General features: G+C 45.5%; 1 protein-coding gene across 3 annotated transcripts in view; it reads left to right on the top strand.

Moving 5' to 3' along the window:
* Nucleotides 1-17,181, top strand: part of LOC137415827 (uncharacterized) — a 240,735-nt gene that overhangs the window by 107,526 nt on the left and 116,028 nt on the right. For all 3 annotated transcript variants that reach the window (XM_078768483.1, XM_068101345.2, XM_078768484.1), the window contains 4 exons: nucleotides 9,705-9,824; nucleotides 12,409-12,538; nucleotides 14,198-14,310; nucleotides 14,984-15,137. In XM_078768483.1, coding sequence (XP_078624609.1) covers nucleotides 9,705-9,824; nucleotides 12,409-12,538; nucleotides 14,198-14,310; nucleotides 14,984-15,137 — 517 coding nt within the window. The remainder of the gene's footprint in view (nucleotides 1-9,704; nucleotides 9,825-12,408; nucleotides 12,539-14,197; nucleotides 14,311-14,983; nucleotides 15,138-17,181) is intronic.

The raw sequence follows: 17,181 nt of genomic DNA, 5'->3' as shown, positions 1-17,181 counted from the left end.
AGGTGGGGACCCGCCTTTCTTCCCCAACCCTGCCTCGTGGTCAATGGCGACAATTGTTGGTTGGCAATGCGAATGGCAATTGACGAAAGGGGAAATGGAGGTTTTTGGGAATGGGAATGAAGGGAATCTATCTTTTTCACTCGGTGCAATGGAGTGTCATGTTAATGGAAGACAAGGCCTTACCCTAAAACACATAATAAAGATATAAACTACTGAACAAGGGTTTTATCGTGTCCTTCAATGTGTGCTTTATGGAATTAACTACTGGGACGCCCTTTTAACCTTAACACAACACTGGAGGCAGGAGGGGCCAGAATCAAACAATTTATTATACAATACAAAAAAACATAATCCTCATATCCGCAACACTGCACCCTCCTCCTCTTAGGCACGTCCCGGGCCTACAACTTTTATTTAGTGTGACACGTAGGTGTAGTTCCCTCTACTTTTAACCTGACCCTGAGTGCGACAGTTTTAAAACATAGATAAATATGTCCCGCTGCTCCATTGCACCCTACCTAACAGACTCACGCCCACAGTTAAGCGAATTGCGGAATGGTCTTCAAACTACACACTGACGGTGTGGTGTATTATTTACAATTGACGCTATTTTATTTACAAAACGCAACCCAGGACCTGTGATTGTTCTTTCTGGGGGGGGAGACAGTCTGCTCTGCATCAATGCACCATGAAAGCACCCAAAATGCACCAACACACCCTCAAGCACCAATCGGTGCACAGTCACCATTGTTCAATGAAAATAAAAACAACAACCCCTAACCCTGCAGGTGGTCACTTGCTCTTCGGCTCCCTCTGCTGGCTATTATTATTTCTTCCAGATGTTGTCTTTCTTTCATTTTCTTACTGGCGGCCTATTTGCAATGAAACTTGCCCAAACGTGTCCATGTTTATTTATTTTATTTATGGCCCACAGGGCCCTGGCCCTGTGGCCAAGGTCCGCCAGCAAGATTTCGGGCCCTCATGGCCGGTTCCAGCAGAGGGGCCACGCCCCAACCCATGGGGTCCATAAGTGGTGCTCGGCCACAGACATGTGGTCCATAATGTGGTGCATCGATGCAGACAGCTGGTTCTGGGAGTTCCGGGCGCACAATGGCGGACTCACGCATGCTCCCCTCGGCGCCCAATGGCGCACAGGTCATGTGGGAGACAAAAGGGGGGAGAGACAGATGAGCGAGGGGTAAGGTCACAAGGGTACACATCAATAAGGCAATGCAAGGCGAAGTGCGTACGGAGAGCGAAGTGAGAAAGCTCGTCCCTACCGTACGTCACCCCCCCTGTCACCTACTCTACCCTTGCCCTTACCCCATATTTACAAAAATTTACACATTACAAATCCGTCGCTATCGTCACATCTTCCCCATATTTCCCCTACACCAAATTCGTCTCCACAATCCCTCTATCCAAAATTTGTCATCACCCAATTCGTCATCAATCCTCATAAGGAGGAAGAGATGGAACATCAAGCACAATGTCACACCCACGTCATGATGCGTCTCACATTCCAAACATTTGCATCAAAAATAATTAAAACAACCTGGCATGGTGTGGAGGTACGTCATCTCAGGTGAGTGGATGCAGATGGTGCAAGGAGATTTTCATCCTAGCTACTTTCTAAATGACATTAAACACTTTACACTACCCGGGGTCTTTCCCTGCCAATCCATTGGCCATCTTACACTATGGGTTCTAAAAACCAATTCCCATTGACCAAACTGTGGTGCTTCTCAATTTGGGGTCTCACTCCCCCGATTCATCTCCCGGTGCCCTTGCACAATTTCTGGGCTGAGACGTGTAGCTCTCCCAGCAGGTCTACCCACCTGCACACCTCCACCACTGCAGTTGCCACCCGAGCTTACCTAGCTCCTCACCCTAACCTATCTAATTGGGGAAGGCCCCTCCTGGCTCTGTCACCCCTCTCGGTGCCCTCTGGCACTGGGCTACCCGGGTCCGTCCTCCGGATCCTCGGGCCCCATCCACAACAACTACTACCGGCTCCCAGAGCCCACCTGCGGCCTCACCTGGCCGACATCCTCACAGTGGTGGAGTGCCCAAACCAACTACACACACTAACAGGCTACACGCCCAGCCATTTCCACAACACTAATGCACCCATCCAAGTGCCATTCTTTCACCCGCACCACAGATGCCAATATCCAACCACAATTTACCTGTTCCCTCTACCTAACACTTACACTATCCGCCCCGGGTATTCGTGATGGGGGTCCATCCTTCCCCCATTCACACCTTCGCACCATCCACTCCACTCCATAGTTTCCACCATACTCACTCCACAACCATCCATTCCAATACTCCATATATTCCACACTCCATGTATTCCACACTACCATTCTCCATACACCTGTTGTTGCACACCTGTGCAATCACACCTGGTGCCACCTGCACCCTTCTTCCTTCCTGGACCATTTGGTCAACACCACACGCAATCACCACTACTCCCTCATACACTGCTCCATACACCTGTTCAGTTGCACACCTGTGCAATCACACCTGTTCACCATACACACGGCATCATCTAATCTACCTGTTGCCCTGCTAACTTAGTGCTCCCCGTCTTCCCTTTAAACTAAGCACATACCACGTCATTATCATCCAAACTACCCTCTCTATGTCCCCAGCTACCTGTCCAATGTAGCTACCTAACCTTACCGTTACCTATTGTCAATATCTTCTATATCCCTACACACGATATCCTAACCCACCCGGGCTAGTTTTCACTGCCATAAACCCCATAAAACTAGTGCTCCTTTGCCCCCCGCTGTGAGGGATGACAGAGTTGCCATCCCACCACATCGGGGACGTCCCACTATCAATTTTGCTTACCAAATTCCAACCAATCAAAAATTTTCCAATTACTGCCAATTCTATTCACTTTTCTAAATTTCGGATCAAAAACCACTATCACTATTATCATCATCACAGTCCGCTATATCCTAGCCTCGGTGCGTCATGACATTATTAAACTCGGCTTCGCAAAGCCGAGCAATGAATTCGGGTGGTTTGGTCGCCTGCAGGTTGAATCCGTCCGGCTTTCGGCTCAAGGGAGGTGGTTTGGTCGGGCCGAGATTCCACGCACCATCTCAGCGCGGTACCTTGCGGTCCCGGGCCCGATGGCTGAGGCTCGCCCGGTCGGAACCCCGTCCCCACGAGGGGGCACCGTGCCGCTTCCTCCCACTCGCCCTTGAACCGGACCGGTCGCCTCGCCCGACAAGGCCCGGACTCGACCGTGCAGGACGGGGCCAAGCCCGAATCGACAACGACGCTTCGAAGAGAAGCGACGCAGTATCGATTCGCGCCGGGCCTCGCATCCAACAAAGGGCTCCTCGCACCGAGTGCTCGCATCGGCTATCCGTCGCTCTAACCGCTAACCCGGTTACCGTCGATGCTTCACCGGCATGCTCACACGCATACGCTACCCCTTTCACCCTCACCGAGCTCGGTGCTCCAACGCCGTCCGTACATTCCACCAACGCTCTCCCTGTTACACACCACACCTCTCGCGCACACTCTTGCGCACACTCGCCGTTCGCACACCTCGGTCCACACCTCTCCTCCGTTACGTCCTCCGTAACACTCACCATGGGCGTGCACTCTGGCATCCACCCACTAACGCGCTCACATGGGCTCTCCCACACTCGCGCTACCACCAACTCAGGTGTGCTTTCTCGCACACCCTCAGCCATTCCAAGCGTGCATTCTCGCACCCGCTCCACCACCAACTCACTCTCCGGGTCACTCTCACCCTCGCACGTACACTCTGTACACCCCGACGTGCATTTTCGCTCGCACTCGGTCTCACACTCGCGCTTCGTAACACGCTCACCCTTTGACGCACACCTTTTCCTCACACGCGTGCCATTTTTACTCACACGGGACCCTTCACCAACGGATGCTTCCTCGATCCCAAGCGCGCGAAAATTCTTTTGTCGCCAAACATCCTCTTACAAAATCTCCCCGCACAATACACAGCACGACTCACCTGGGGGATCCTTTTCTCCACGCGCACCTGCAAACTTCCATTCGGGTTAAGCACAGCATCGTGATGTGAGCAGGGACTTTGCACATTTTCCATTTCTCCCTGCAATTCCCGGGCTACCTCCGTCATCTCTTCAATTTTAATTCCCAGCACTGCTTTTTCTTTATTCACCTCGACGACCGCTGGCTTTAATAAAATCCCCTCTTCTACCTCAGCGGTCGCCGGCTGCTCCATACCCCGTGTCGCGATTTCTACCCCGGTCCAGTTACCCGTGCTTTTCTCAGCTTCGTTCAACCGGCGCTTCTCGACCCGCGTTACCTCCTCGTGCACCCCTGGGACCCTCTCGTCCACCATGCGGTCTCTGTCCCTCTCCCGTCCCTCATTTACTTCTTTGGCCCGGTCATTTATTCCCTCCAATTTTCCCCGATCACACCTTGTTTTGTCTATCATGGCGTCCATTTTTGCATTCATCTGGATTCGCAATAGTTTAATGCTCACCCAGTCTTGCACAGGGACCCCGGCTTGTAGCAACAAAAGGTTCGAATCCACCGGCGGCGCTGCTACGGTCGCAGTCGCCGTGGCCATGTGCGAGGCGCCATTTTGCACGCCTGAAACCTCGTGCGCGAGAGCACCATTTTGCGCACCTGAAACCTCCTCAACCACATTGCCAATGTTCTCCTCATTGCTCCCCTCCATTTGATCCTGGGTTACTCCTAACCCCTCTTCTAGCTTACCCACCTGCATCCGATCGCCTTGACCAGCCATGGCGCGATTTCAAAATTCGGGTTTTTGTAAAACAAAAGCAATTTCGGTAGTTTGTAATTTTGAGCGCGTTAAGTGCTTCAGGTCCGAATCCGACACTCCTGACACCAATTGTTACTGCCAATAACACAATTGGTGTCCAAAATTTAGGCTAAATAAATTTAGTCCCAGGTTCGAATCCGACACCCCTGACACCAATTGTTACGGTCCGCGGTTAAGGATGTTGGTTTGCCGAGCGGAGGCACCGCGACCTAACAGTTTCCCCGATTCACTCGATTCACCCAGACGTTGGCCGTATCGCGCCACAGCTATTCAATATGGAAAAGACAAAGACGACGGATGTGAAGAAAAGGAATAAGAAGACGAAAAAAAGGTTGAAAATACGATTACTATTTATTACTATTTACAGGCTCAAAATAACCAAGGAGAAGGAAAGATAATAAAATAATATACAGAAGATTTTAGACAGTGCAACCTAGCTTATACAAACTTAACTTATTCCCAGGGACAAGACAAAAGACAGACTACGAACACACTTACACGGGGGATGATGATAGGAATGGCAGGTGGATGGCTGGCGGGATAGGGAGGTCCAACTGGTCCTGCAGCACGATCGGCTCGTTGGGCAGCCGCCGTCCCTTCGCCCTGCTCAAAACCGCCGTCCAGGCCCCAAACGGCTGTCGAGTGTTGTTGCTGCTGTGGACGCTGCTGCTGGCGAGCAAGGCGACGAATAGCAGGCTTTGTGCTTCCCTGGATGATCTCCTTTCTCTCTCTTGGACCTCACAACCCAGCTCTCTCTTTTGCACCTCACCACGCAGCTCAGCCTTGGACCTCACAACTCAGCTCTTGTCATAGCTCATCTCTCATCTTAGCTCATCTCTCATCTCTCATCTGCTTGGGGAACGTCCCGCGGCGGGTTATATAGGCCCCGCCCCTCAACCTTTGCGAACCTCCTTGATGTTTCTCTCCACACCCTCTCCAAGTCCAACCCCTTGTTCGTGGTTGGTTGAGTGGGGCTGACTCACTCCTCCCCTCTATGACGAGGTGGGGACCCGCCTTTCTTCCCCAACCCTGCCTCGTGGTCAATGGCGACAATTGTTGGTTGGCAATGCGAATGGCAATTGACGAAAGGGGAAATGGAGGTTTTTGGGAATGGGAATGAAGGGAATCTATCTTTTTCACTCGGTGCAATGGAGTGTCATGTTAATGGAAGACAAGGCCTTACCCTAAAACACAGAATAAGGAAATAAATTACTGAACAGGGATATTATAGTGTCCTTCAATGTATGCTTTATGGAATTAACTACCGGAACTCCCTTTGACCTTTATACACACTGGAGCAAGGAGCGCTCAGACTAAAACAATAATTCACAACCATTTACTATACAATACAACACAATCAAAAAAACTCAATCCTCATATCCGCAACAATATATATACGTATATATATATATATATATATATATATATATATATGTATGTATGTATGTATGTATATATATATATATATATATATATATATATATATATATATATATATATATATATATATATATATATATATATATATATATATATATATATATATATATATATATACATACATACACACACACACACACACACACACACACACACACAGACTTGGCATTTAATATGGAATTTTTTTTTTTCTTGACTTGGGTTTACTTTCTTAACTCAGTATATCAATCTGGTGAGTTTCTTTTACACTTTGGTGATTTATTTGTTAAAAGAACCATGTCACTGATTGTCTGTCGCAGCAAGAAGTCAACAACAGGATTATATCACAGGTGGCGTGGCAAAATGTACGGACAGGTGCATTTGATGATTGGCTTCACAGTCGGGTATACAAGGGTTGTTGCGTTCTGTATTAGTGGAAAACAGCTGCTGCACGTCTCCAAAAGTTATTGCCACTTCCTCTGGAGATGGACCGTCAACTCGACAATGCTGTTTGTCATGGAATGGTGGCTTTACGAAATGACGGCATGAAACAGCGTGCTATTGCTCGGCAGTATGGCATCACTCAAGGTCAGGTGTCAAAGATCCTGAAACGAAATGCTCAGAGGGGTGTCCCTACTCCAATACTGAGGCCAGGACGTCCCCGCAGAACCACAAGGAGGGATGATCGCCAGCTGCAACGGTTAGTCCGCAATGGCCGTACCAAGTCAGCTAATCGGCTTCGGGCTGAGTGGCAGCAACTGACAAATGTGCCTGTATCCAGAAGGCTAGTCAACCAACGACTGGTTCAAGCAGGCTATCGTGCCAGGCGTCCCCTGAGAAAGCCATGCCTGACCAGATAACACCGCCAGCGCCAATTGCAGTGGGCCAGAGAGCACCGTCAATGGCAGCCAGGACACTGGAATCACGTGATCTTCAGTGACGAGTCTAGATTTCTGGTCTATCGTCAAGATGGCCGCGTCCGAGTGCACAGACAAGTGCATAAAGCCTACAACAAAGATTGTATAGTGCCAAGAGTCCAAGCTGGAGGTGGTGGGGTGACCGTTTGGGCTGCTTTTCATGCAGGGGGCAAAACTGACCTGGTTGTTCTGATTGGAAAGCTGAACCAGTTCAAGTACAGTAGTCTAGTAGGAAGACTAGGTCCCCCTGCACCCCCCGGAGATATACTTCTAATCAGTGTTTCTAGATTGGAAACAATGTGTAGAAAATGACTAGCTATGGCCCCAAGCTGAAAAAATGTCCCACATACCATTTTTATGCAAATTACTGCTGCCATTATCAAAAAAAGACTAGGTCCCCCTGCACCCCCCCGGAGATATACTTCTAACCAGTGTTTCTAGATTGGAAAAAATGTGTAGAAAATGACTAGCTATGGCCCCAAGCTGAAACAATGTCCCACATACCATTTTTATGCAAATTACTGCTGCCATTATCAAAAAAACGATTTTTGACATATCTCAGCCAATATTGCAGATAATTGAAAAATGAAGGTGTCTAGACCCATGTTTTGAAGGGCATAGATCATGATAGAACTATTCATAACATGATTACATGTGTCTATGGTATACTAGTATGCTAATTAGTGCTTTATTTACAAAATAATCACAGTTTTACGAAATAATAGACTCATATTAAGGTCCGTCTACACAGACGTTAACACAAAGTTTTATTTTTCTAAATACCCTGTGAAATTCACCGAATGCCCTGTGAAACCTGGGATTCTTCTCCAGCTTTTTCAAGGGCCCGACTTTTCCCTTCCCTTTGAAGGCACTGGTGCAGTCTTCTCCGCTGAACACATAGTACCCCAGGAGAGTGGCACAGTAGTCCTCTCCCAGGGATTCTGCCAGCTCAGAGACGTTGACAAGTTGGCGATGCTTCCCTGACCCTGTATCCAGGTACACCGTCAGCTTGATGTTGTGGGCATGGTGGAGCAGGATCAGGAGGATGTCTGTGTCCGGTGTTCTGACTACAGCGTTCTTGTATCCGATGGTAGCAGCATGATGGAGGTACAGAACCACCCTGGTATCAGTCTCTTCCTGGTTGCTGTAGATCGTGGGGAGTTCACGTACCTCGACCTGAAACACAAAAAGGCACCGCATTTCAATCACCAGTCACTGCCAGTTTCAGTATATCTCCGGGGGGTGCAGGGGGACCTAGTCTTTTTTTGATAATGGCAGCAGTAATTTGCATAAAAATGGTATGTGGGACATTTTTTCAGCTTGGGGCCATAGCTAGTCATTTTCTACACATTTTTTCCAATCTATAAACACTGATTAGAAGTATATCTCCGGGGGGTGCAGGGGGACCTAGTCTTTTTTTGATAATGGCAGCAGTAATTTGCATAAAAATGGTATGTGGGACATTTTGTCAGCTTGGGGCCATAGCTAGTCATTTTCTACACATTTTTTCCAATCTAGAAACACTGATTAGAAGTATATCTCCGGGGGGTGCAGGGGGACCTAGTCTTTTTTTGATAATGGCAGCAGTAATTTGCATAAAAATGGTATGTGGGACATTATTTCAGCTTGGGGCCATAGCTAGTCATTTTCTACACATTTTCTCCAATCTAGAAACACTGATTAGAAGTATATCTCCGGGGGGTGCAGGGGGACCTAGTCTTCCTACTAGACTACAGGGCCATTCTGGAAGAATCATTGCTTCCATTTGCTCGTGCAGCCTTTCAAGGAAACTGTCTTCCAAGATGACAATGCACGGCCTCATCATGCTCGCATGATCCAACACTTTCTTGCTGACCGTGGTGTGGAGCATATGGAGTGGCCTGCCATGTCCCCGGATATGAATCCGATAGATAACTTGTGGGCAGAATTAACGCGTCAAATCGACCACTTGGACCAGCAGCCGACCTCTGTGCGTGAATTGCAGCAGGCTATTTTCACTGCAAGGCAAGCGATTCCTGTCCAGACCTTGGAAAATCTCGTGAACAGCATGCCTCAACGTGTACGTGCTCTCCTGAATGCTCGTGGGGGTTACACGAAGTACTGAACTGTAATTTTACTGTCCGTAATCCCAGTCGTAATTTAACTTTTGTTTTTGTTAAAAAAAAAATTAGGCTAATGTGCAAAATAAAGAGATACTTCTGGAAAACGTACAGAAGTTTAACACAGTTCTGTCCATGAATTGAGTTCGATATCAGTTGACATCACTTTCAAGGATCAATTTATTTGTTTCGAAATGTCAAATGTGGTTTTTGTTTTTTTTAAAGGTCACATTAACAAAATCTAGAATAATTTCAACATAATTCCAATGAACTTTTGGTTCTAAGACATCTTGAAAAGTAAGTTCACCCCCACAAAAAAAATATTCCATATTAAATGCCAAGTCTGTATATGACAAGTTAGAACTTCGTGTCGGGTTCACGGTTTTGAAGTATTGCGGTTGACAATTCCTTGGCCCACTGTATGCATTGTAATGCTTGATCTCTCACCAGGTCAATGACACCATCCACACCATGCGCAGACAAGACCTTGCTGATGATTTGTTGGAGATAGAGCACAACGGCGACACAAATCGCTATCTTGTGGTGCGGAAAAAGCTAGACGCTAGCAAGGTGAGCCACTTGGTAGCGAGATGTTCCATGTTCATGTGTAAAATACTTTTTTTCACAAAACAGTCTTTTTTGTCAAATGTGTCGGGCAATTTCCAGGCATGAAATGAGGAAAGATTCCAAGACTGACCTTCATATTGTTATGGTCACGGGTTTCGGGGTTTACCATGAAGGGGATCCTCGGTTTCTCCTTGGACCCTAGCACCTGGAGCCACCAAGCGCGGATAACTTTACGATCTGGCGTGTTGAGGATCAACCGGGAACGCCAATTCGTCAACTAAATCTCCCTCGGTCCACCGTCTCATTACTATTTATCTGGGGGTGACGTGGCTTTCTCATCGGGTTTCGTGACCTCAATGCGCACTGATCATATCTTATGTTAATCAGGTGCTGCGAGTGTATATCTGGTTGCGTATTAATGATCAGCATTTGGTAGAGCGCATACCTCCACCAGGCTGAACAGTTTACATTTTTTTATCCCAATGATAGGCCAGGTCTGGATCCGGATACGGATTCAAATCTTCACCAAAATTAAATTTGTTCTTCCTTTTCACACACCCAACCTCTCCGCCACGTTTTGTCCGAATCCGTCCACAGCGGGGTCATGCCCCGGTTGGGGGTCATACCCCACCCCTCCAGGTTTGGCTGCCAGGGGCAAGGGTCATGCACCACCCTCTTTTGCCCTCTGGTGGCACGTCCATTGGTGCAGACAAGCCTCCTGGCGCCATCCTCGCCCACGAGTCTGGCATCCTCGTACCGCTTCCTTGGACTGGGCCACGGCCTATAACTCTCCACTTAACATTGGACAGACTTTTATTGCTCCACATTTGCTGTGCGAATGTCTGACCAGCATCCAGATAATTTAGTGGGCAAGTGGAGGGTCGGCGCTGTTGAAGCAACCATGGGAAAATTCGCTCATATTTGTGCTTACCAGCAATGAGGCTTGTCTGGTCACGGTGAATGCGCGCCAACATCATGGTGTCCCTATACACATACAGCAAGAGCTGCTGATGGCAGGCTGAAAATGTAAGCAGATTCGTGGAGCGTTATGGTGGTTGAGTGGTGAATGTCTGGTGGTTGTAGGGTTGTGGTGTAGCTGGTGTGATTGAGCTGCGGTGGTTAAGCGGTGCTTATCAATAAAAGTACAATGTTGGTTGTTGATTCTTGTTGAAGGTGGTATGTGTTTTGTGGTGCTGAGATAGTTGGTAGTTTGGCAGCGGTTCGTTGTGGTTGATGCGGCTCATTGTGATGGTGGTGGTGATGGTTTGAATTTGGTGCGAACATTTGAATGATGATTTGGCGTGGATACGCAAATGAAGTGTACTTTGCTGCTTTTCTTCCATGGTGACTCGATCGGGATAGTGCTTTGCTTTGAAGAAAGAGAAAGAGGAAAGCCTTAGTTAATCCCACACAACGCATATTTCCCTTGAAACCCACTACACATAAGGGAGGGCTATCTGAAACATTTAATAATGAAATAACTAAACTCGGGAACCTGTATGTGGTGTGCCATTGCTTGGGAAATTACGGTTTCGCAGAACCGTCAGTATTATGCAGCAACTGTGTGAGAAATGAAGTTTGGTGGCCAAACCCATTGGGATTTATTGCTGACGATATGGAGAAGGGTCACTACCCATTGAAATGTAGGATTAATCGGGATGCATTTTAAGTGGTGTGTACATTTCTAGAATATTGACAGAAGAAAGTTATTCAATTACAAATTTGACCTTTCTGCATCATTAATGAGGGGTGGCTGTGCTGCTGCTGCAATAGGGCAGAAATTTGGAATTTGGCCAAGGTACTGACCCACAATGGCCTACTCTTTTAAATACACATTATGGGATCCATAACATCCACCAAAAATAAGCAAGCAGGCAAGACATCCAGCTTGATATCCCTCTGAAGGTCCTACTAAGCGAGTCAACACCCTGTCTGTTGCTGGCAAATGCATATTGGACTGGGATTCAAATATGAATTTGGCCTGCCAGTTTCATAGTTGCCAAGGTGTGACTGTGTCACGCCCAATCTGTTAAGCACCTGGGTGACAATTTTTCACTATGTTGGGAATCGACTGGAGAGAACATTTATTTATTTATTTATTTATTTATTTATTTACTTACTTACTTGTATGCAGCCTGTAGCTGCTTGGCTGCATCATTTTCTGGGGGTGCAGCTGTGCCGCTGATGCAATTCCCCCTTACCAGCAGGCTGGTACTCATTTTGCTGACCTCAGAAGATGACAGACTGAGTCGACACACATGGTGTCGACTCAGTCTTAAGACTCCCTAGGATCTTAAGCCAGCCACTCTAACCTTTAAGCCAATACCTGGCTTAGAGACAGCATAATGAGGCATATGTAAGGATTAAAAATGCATATATTTTATTTTTCTGCCCAGTTATATGTACTTATTTTGAAAAAGATGTGCAATCTTAGCTTGGCTCGTTGTTAGTATCTCTTTCGTATAACTTTTTCGATTGCTCCTTGTAAAACAGGCAAATGGTCCACAGCAATATCACACTCCAGTCTTGCACTGTGCACTGGTAGATTCTAATGATTGCAATTTTTTCCTCGTTTTTCTGGTGCCAGATGAAAGAAAATGTCATGACAACTGAGCTATCATTGGCATTCCCACTGGAGACGTCTGGCATTCCAGACAAGCAGCCGGTTTTTGCCTTCCTGCCACTTCGCAACTATGGATTCCGCTTCATGATCCAAGGTTTGAGCCCTAGTTTTCTTGCAGTGAGGTCCCACATTTATGAAGCGTATGATATATAATGGCGCTACCTCCTCGATCTTGCTATTATCAAAATTGGTGATGGATGGTTTCATGGAGGAGTGTGAGTCTAATGGATGATGTGATTGTGCATTAGCTCGAAAATTATTAAACCAAGTAAATTACACAGATATGCAATACCGTATTTATTTATTGTTTACAGAATAACTTTTTGAATATTGTTTAAGTACTTTTTAAATATTAATATATATTTAAAGTTTTCTTCTTTTCAACCTGGAATCCCAAGTTCAAAACACTTGTAAACGCTCATCTACTTGTAATTTTCCTGGAAAAGTATGCTGATTAGTGCCGAGCGATGGCTGCTGCGCATGAGCAGTAGGTAAATCACACCTTGAGCCTGGATATTGATGGTGTATTGGCTGCTTTTAGCGTTTAGTGTGTTTAGTTTCTCTCAAAAGATATACCTGCGTTAAATGCAGCTCTATAAAATAAAGCAACTGATATGATATGGAATGCATAGTTTCCAAGATGTAATTTAAATGGTATATCATTAAGCAATAAACGTCAAAACAAACGACTACTCAAGGTGCCAAAAGTGCTTCTGGCGGCAAGCAGCGATCCGTTTGAGTTTGCTTTGTCTGTGCACGAAGGTAAGCACTCAAGGATTGTCAAAGATCATGTGAAAGATCGAGAAGAAGAGCGTCCTCGGTGTGCAGAGTTTTGGCACCGAGGACAAGGACAAGCAGGCCATCTCGTTCTTCTCTCATATCACCGATCTTGTTGGACTGAACGGAACGGGAAAGACGGTGTTGTGTGTTTTATTTATTTTTTTGTTCATCCCATTTTGTCACAACATGGGATTGCATGGCATTTATTATTCGCAGAGTTCCACATCAAAGGCATTATTTTAAATGCCTGAACATGATCAAATATGACTTTCTTCACAAATGTCCCAATTAGCAAACAGCTTGCGTGGTATGTTCCATTGGCAAGCAGCTTGCTTGTTGCGTTCCGTTAACAAGCAGCTTTCTTGTTGCGTTCTATTAGCAAGCAGCTTGCTTGGTGTGTTCTGTTAGCAAGCAGCTTGCTTGTTGCGTTCTGTTAGCAAGCAACTTACTTGGTGTGTTCCGTTAACAAGCAGCTTGCTTGTTGTGTTCCGTTAGCAAGCAGCTTGTTATCGCTTTGCAAGCCAGACGTTCCGTATCAACAGCTTTGCAAACTGCTCGTCCAGTCGCTCGGCAAACGGAGCAAAGCGATTTCGTCCAGGTAAAACTAGGTTTGATTTTATACAAATTGCAACACAATTATGAAATAAAGAGTATGAACAAATGTAACTCGATGACTCTTCGGTTTGTTTTTATGTGGATTGTTGTTGTATGCTACATGGTTCTCAAGGCTCGAATTACATTATTTATATTATCATGATATTATCACGATAATCATGATGATGAGGTCCATTATCGTGAAATAGGTTTTTTTTCCATTATTGCCCAGGCCTAATGCTGATGTCCCATCATGTGATTGTCCTGGTATGTGATAATGTAGAAACTCCTCCATGAGCCTAAATCGCTTCATTTAAGCAAAATAATTACCAATGCAAGTGATTTTTGTTGTCATCTTAACTCTAACCTGACCAAACAGGAGATTTTGATGTTCCTTCATCCCGGGAAGATGTGGATCGCGATAGCATTTGGAACCAATGGCTTCGTTCAGAGCTTCCAGCATTGTTTCTACGGGCTCTACGCACCTTTCAGGTGAAAACATGTACATTTATGATTTATCTGAGGTTGCATCATTCCTCCAGCCTTCTTCTTCTTGACTTCAAACGTATCTGCCTGCCTGGCAGACACACACTCACACACCTGCACGCATGAAAGCATGCATTCGCACACGCATCACCACCACCAGACACACACCAGACAACATAGAACTTGACTTTAGACAAACAACCATTAACCTTGGGGGAAGTAACTTCCAGGAGCACTGACTTTAGGTGCCCAACGGTGCCATCTTGTAGGAAAGTTATTTCTCTCTGCAGTCAGTGGGGCAATATAGGAGAAATCTTCTCTCCCCTCCATGGGAGGACGACACACAGGGTTTATCCATGATCTATTCTCTAAATGCTGAGCATCAATAACAGCATGTCTCTCCTACCATATGCAGAGCAGATGCCCTAACCACAATGCCACCGAGTTTGGTCACTTGCACTAATTTTCTGGTCTGGTCACTTACAGAGAAATCTTAGTGAGTCTCGTCAAGTTTGTGGTTTGAAGTTCCACATTTTGGAAAGTAAAGATGTCTTTTTCACACCTGTCCATGGTATTTTTGGTCAAAAAGAGCAGGAATCTTAATGTGTTCACTGCCAATTTATAGTTACAATTGAATTTTTTGACAATTGCTTTTTGTTTTTGTTTTTTCCTTTGACAGAAACATCGTTGCTTTAAAAGCTTTGAGGGCCTCTGTCACTTTTTGAAGTTCGTGCCCCTACCAGATGAGATTCTCGACTTTTTCCAGCCTGTGGCACGGCAAATCATGCAGCAACTTAAGGCTTTGCCGTGGCTGCCCGCAAGAGAAGGTCCAGGTCTGCAATTATTCTGAATCTTGTCCAACTTTATAATTACGTGAAATACTTGATTCTCCAAATTAATTTACCATTATGACATGTCATCTTAATTTACCATTACGAGCAAAGAGCCCATCCTTACGAACGGGTTAATTCCCCCACTTTTATTATTTGTGACTTGTAATATAGGCTACCACCAGGTTGTGTTATGTGATGCACATTTGCATTGAGGAAATTGTGGTTTTCCCTCCACCCCGAACGCCAAGGGCGATGAAATTTACATTGCCTAGAATTCTCCCATGTATCCTGGGAGTACAACCACCAGTTCAGGTTTCAACTCATTCTGTGCAGCAGTAATGTTCCCATTTCCAGGAGTATGAATTTGCTTTACTGTTTAAAACTTTATTGTGTACACCTCGAGTACACTCATTAGGTTTCAACTCATTCCGTCCAGCAAGTTATATTAGGAGAGCACAGAAGTCAAACAAACACACAAACAGTATCCTTACTATAATTCACGCACTAGTGTGTTTGTTTGTGTGTTTGTTTGATTGTCGCACTAGCCTTCTTGCAGTTCTGGGCCGATTACATCCAGACTTGCTACATAGGATTAGCATGACCCCAATTAGTGTACAGGGGTGTTTTCATCTTTTCTGGTGGTAATAGTGGGGAAGAGGGGATGCAGTTTCTCTGTGTAAATGTGTATCGTATAGGGCTGCCTCCAGGTGGGAGAGGGTATTACAAGTACCCACCCTTTACAGTGCAGTGTTCCTGTTCCCACGTTTTCCATTGCAGTGAGGTGTTTGGAATTATAAGCAGTATGCGTGTTATTTTTGCTTCATGCAGCACGTAGCCTGGGTTATTTTGTACACCGCACCTTTCCTATTCCATCTCCGGGAGCTGCATGACTCAAGCTGAATGGGAGGGAGTACTCAGTTTTCACTCCATTTGTTTGTTTTCTTTTCTTTTTTCTTGTTCGTTTGGCCGGCATCCTTTGAGCTAGGAAGCTGAAATTTGGGCACAATGGTGAGCAAGTGCTTTGGCAAAAAACTTATTTCCGTTGAGCAATTGAGGCAACTAGAAGTTGCCTATACACCACCCAAATAAAGTAATATGTCAAAATAACGTGTTGCATGCTTGGAACAAGATCACCCGTAGGGCGGATACTCTGCTAGTGATATTTAATATTATAATTCCCTCATTTATATGACTATTGATGATGCAGACGATTGATGATGATGCAGACGACTGTATTTGTAGGCAGACGATTGATGTATTTTATTAAGATTTATAGTAACCACGACACTGGGAGCGGTGCTGTATGAACGATGCACAATTACCTAGAGAATATGTTTGCTCATTATTTATTTATTTATTGTCCTTTGCCCCTCCGACAAGGTCGGAGATGGGGACATTATTGTGAGCTCCATCCGACCGACCCAATCATTTGTCCATGTACTTTTGTTTACGCGATATTTCAAAAACAGTTCAACATTTCGCTTTCATATCGCAGATATCTATTCTTCATGACATTCTTTCACCCTGATTTGATCACGGTTGATTGGCTGAATTATGTTGCCATGGGAACCATCCCGGAAACTTAACTGGTGTGCGTGATATTTCAAAAAACGTTCAAGATTTAGCTTTCATATTGCAGATATAGCTTTCATGTTACACAGATTTATTCCTCCTACCACACAAAAGGTGGGGGACCCTGGAGTATCAGCTCCTTTTTTTTTTTTAATACTTACCCAAAACCACAAGGGGCATGATTTTTTTTTAATTATCCAAAACCTTTCCATGCACATTCACTCTTCTACTACGAGTACAACCACTAGTTTTCAACTAATTTGATGCTGCAGTTTAGGAATGCAGAGAAGTCAAACAAACAGCCACTTCTTGAATCACATAATGTCACATAATAAATTTTCCATTATTTATAACCTTTGTCCCATCATTATGAGATCAGTAGGTGTTAATATCTTATTATTGTGGATCTGATCCCACCCGATGCAGCTCGTGGCTGCTCGTCGATTCATTCTACCTCTGAAAGGTAAATATA

This window comes from Myxine glutinosa, chromosome 14 (genome assembly GCF_964187855.1).
Source record: "Myxine glutinosa chromosome 14, kmMyxGlut1.1, whole genome shotgun sequence".
In the NCBI taxonomy this organism is placed as follows: domain Eukaryota; kingdom Metazoa; phylum Chordata; class Myxini; order Myxiniformes; family Myxinidae; genus Myxine; species Myxine glutinosa.
This window is presented reverse-complemented; position numbering and strand designations above follow the sequence as displayed.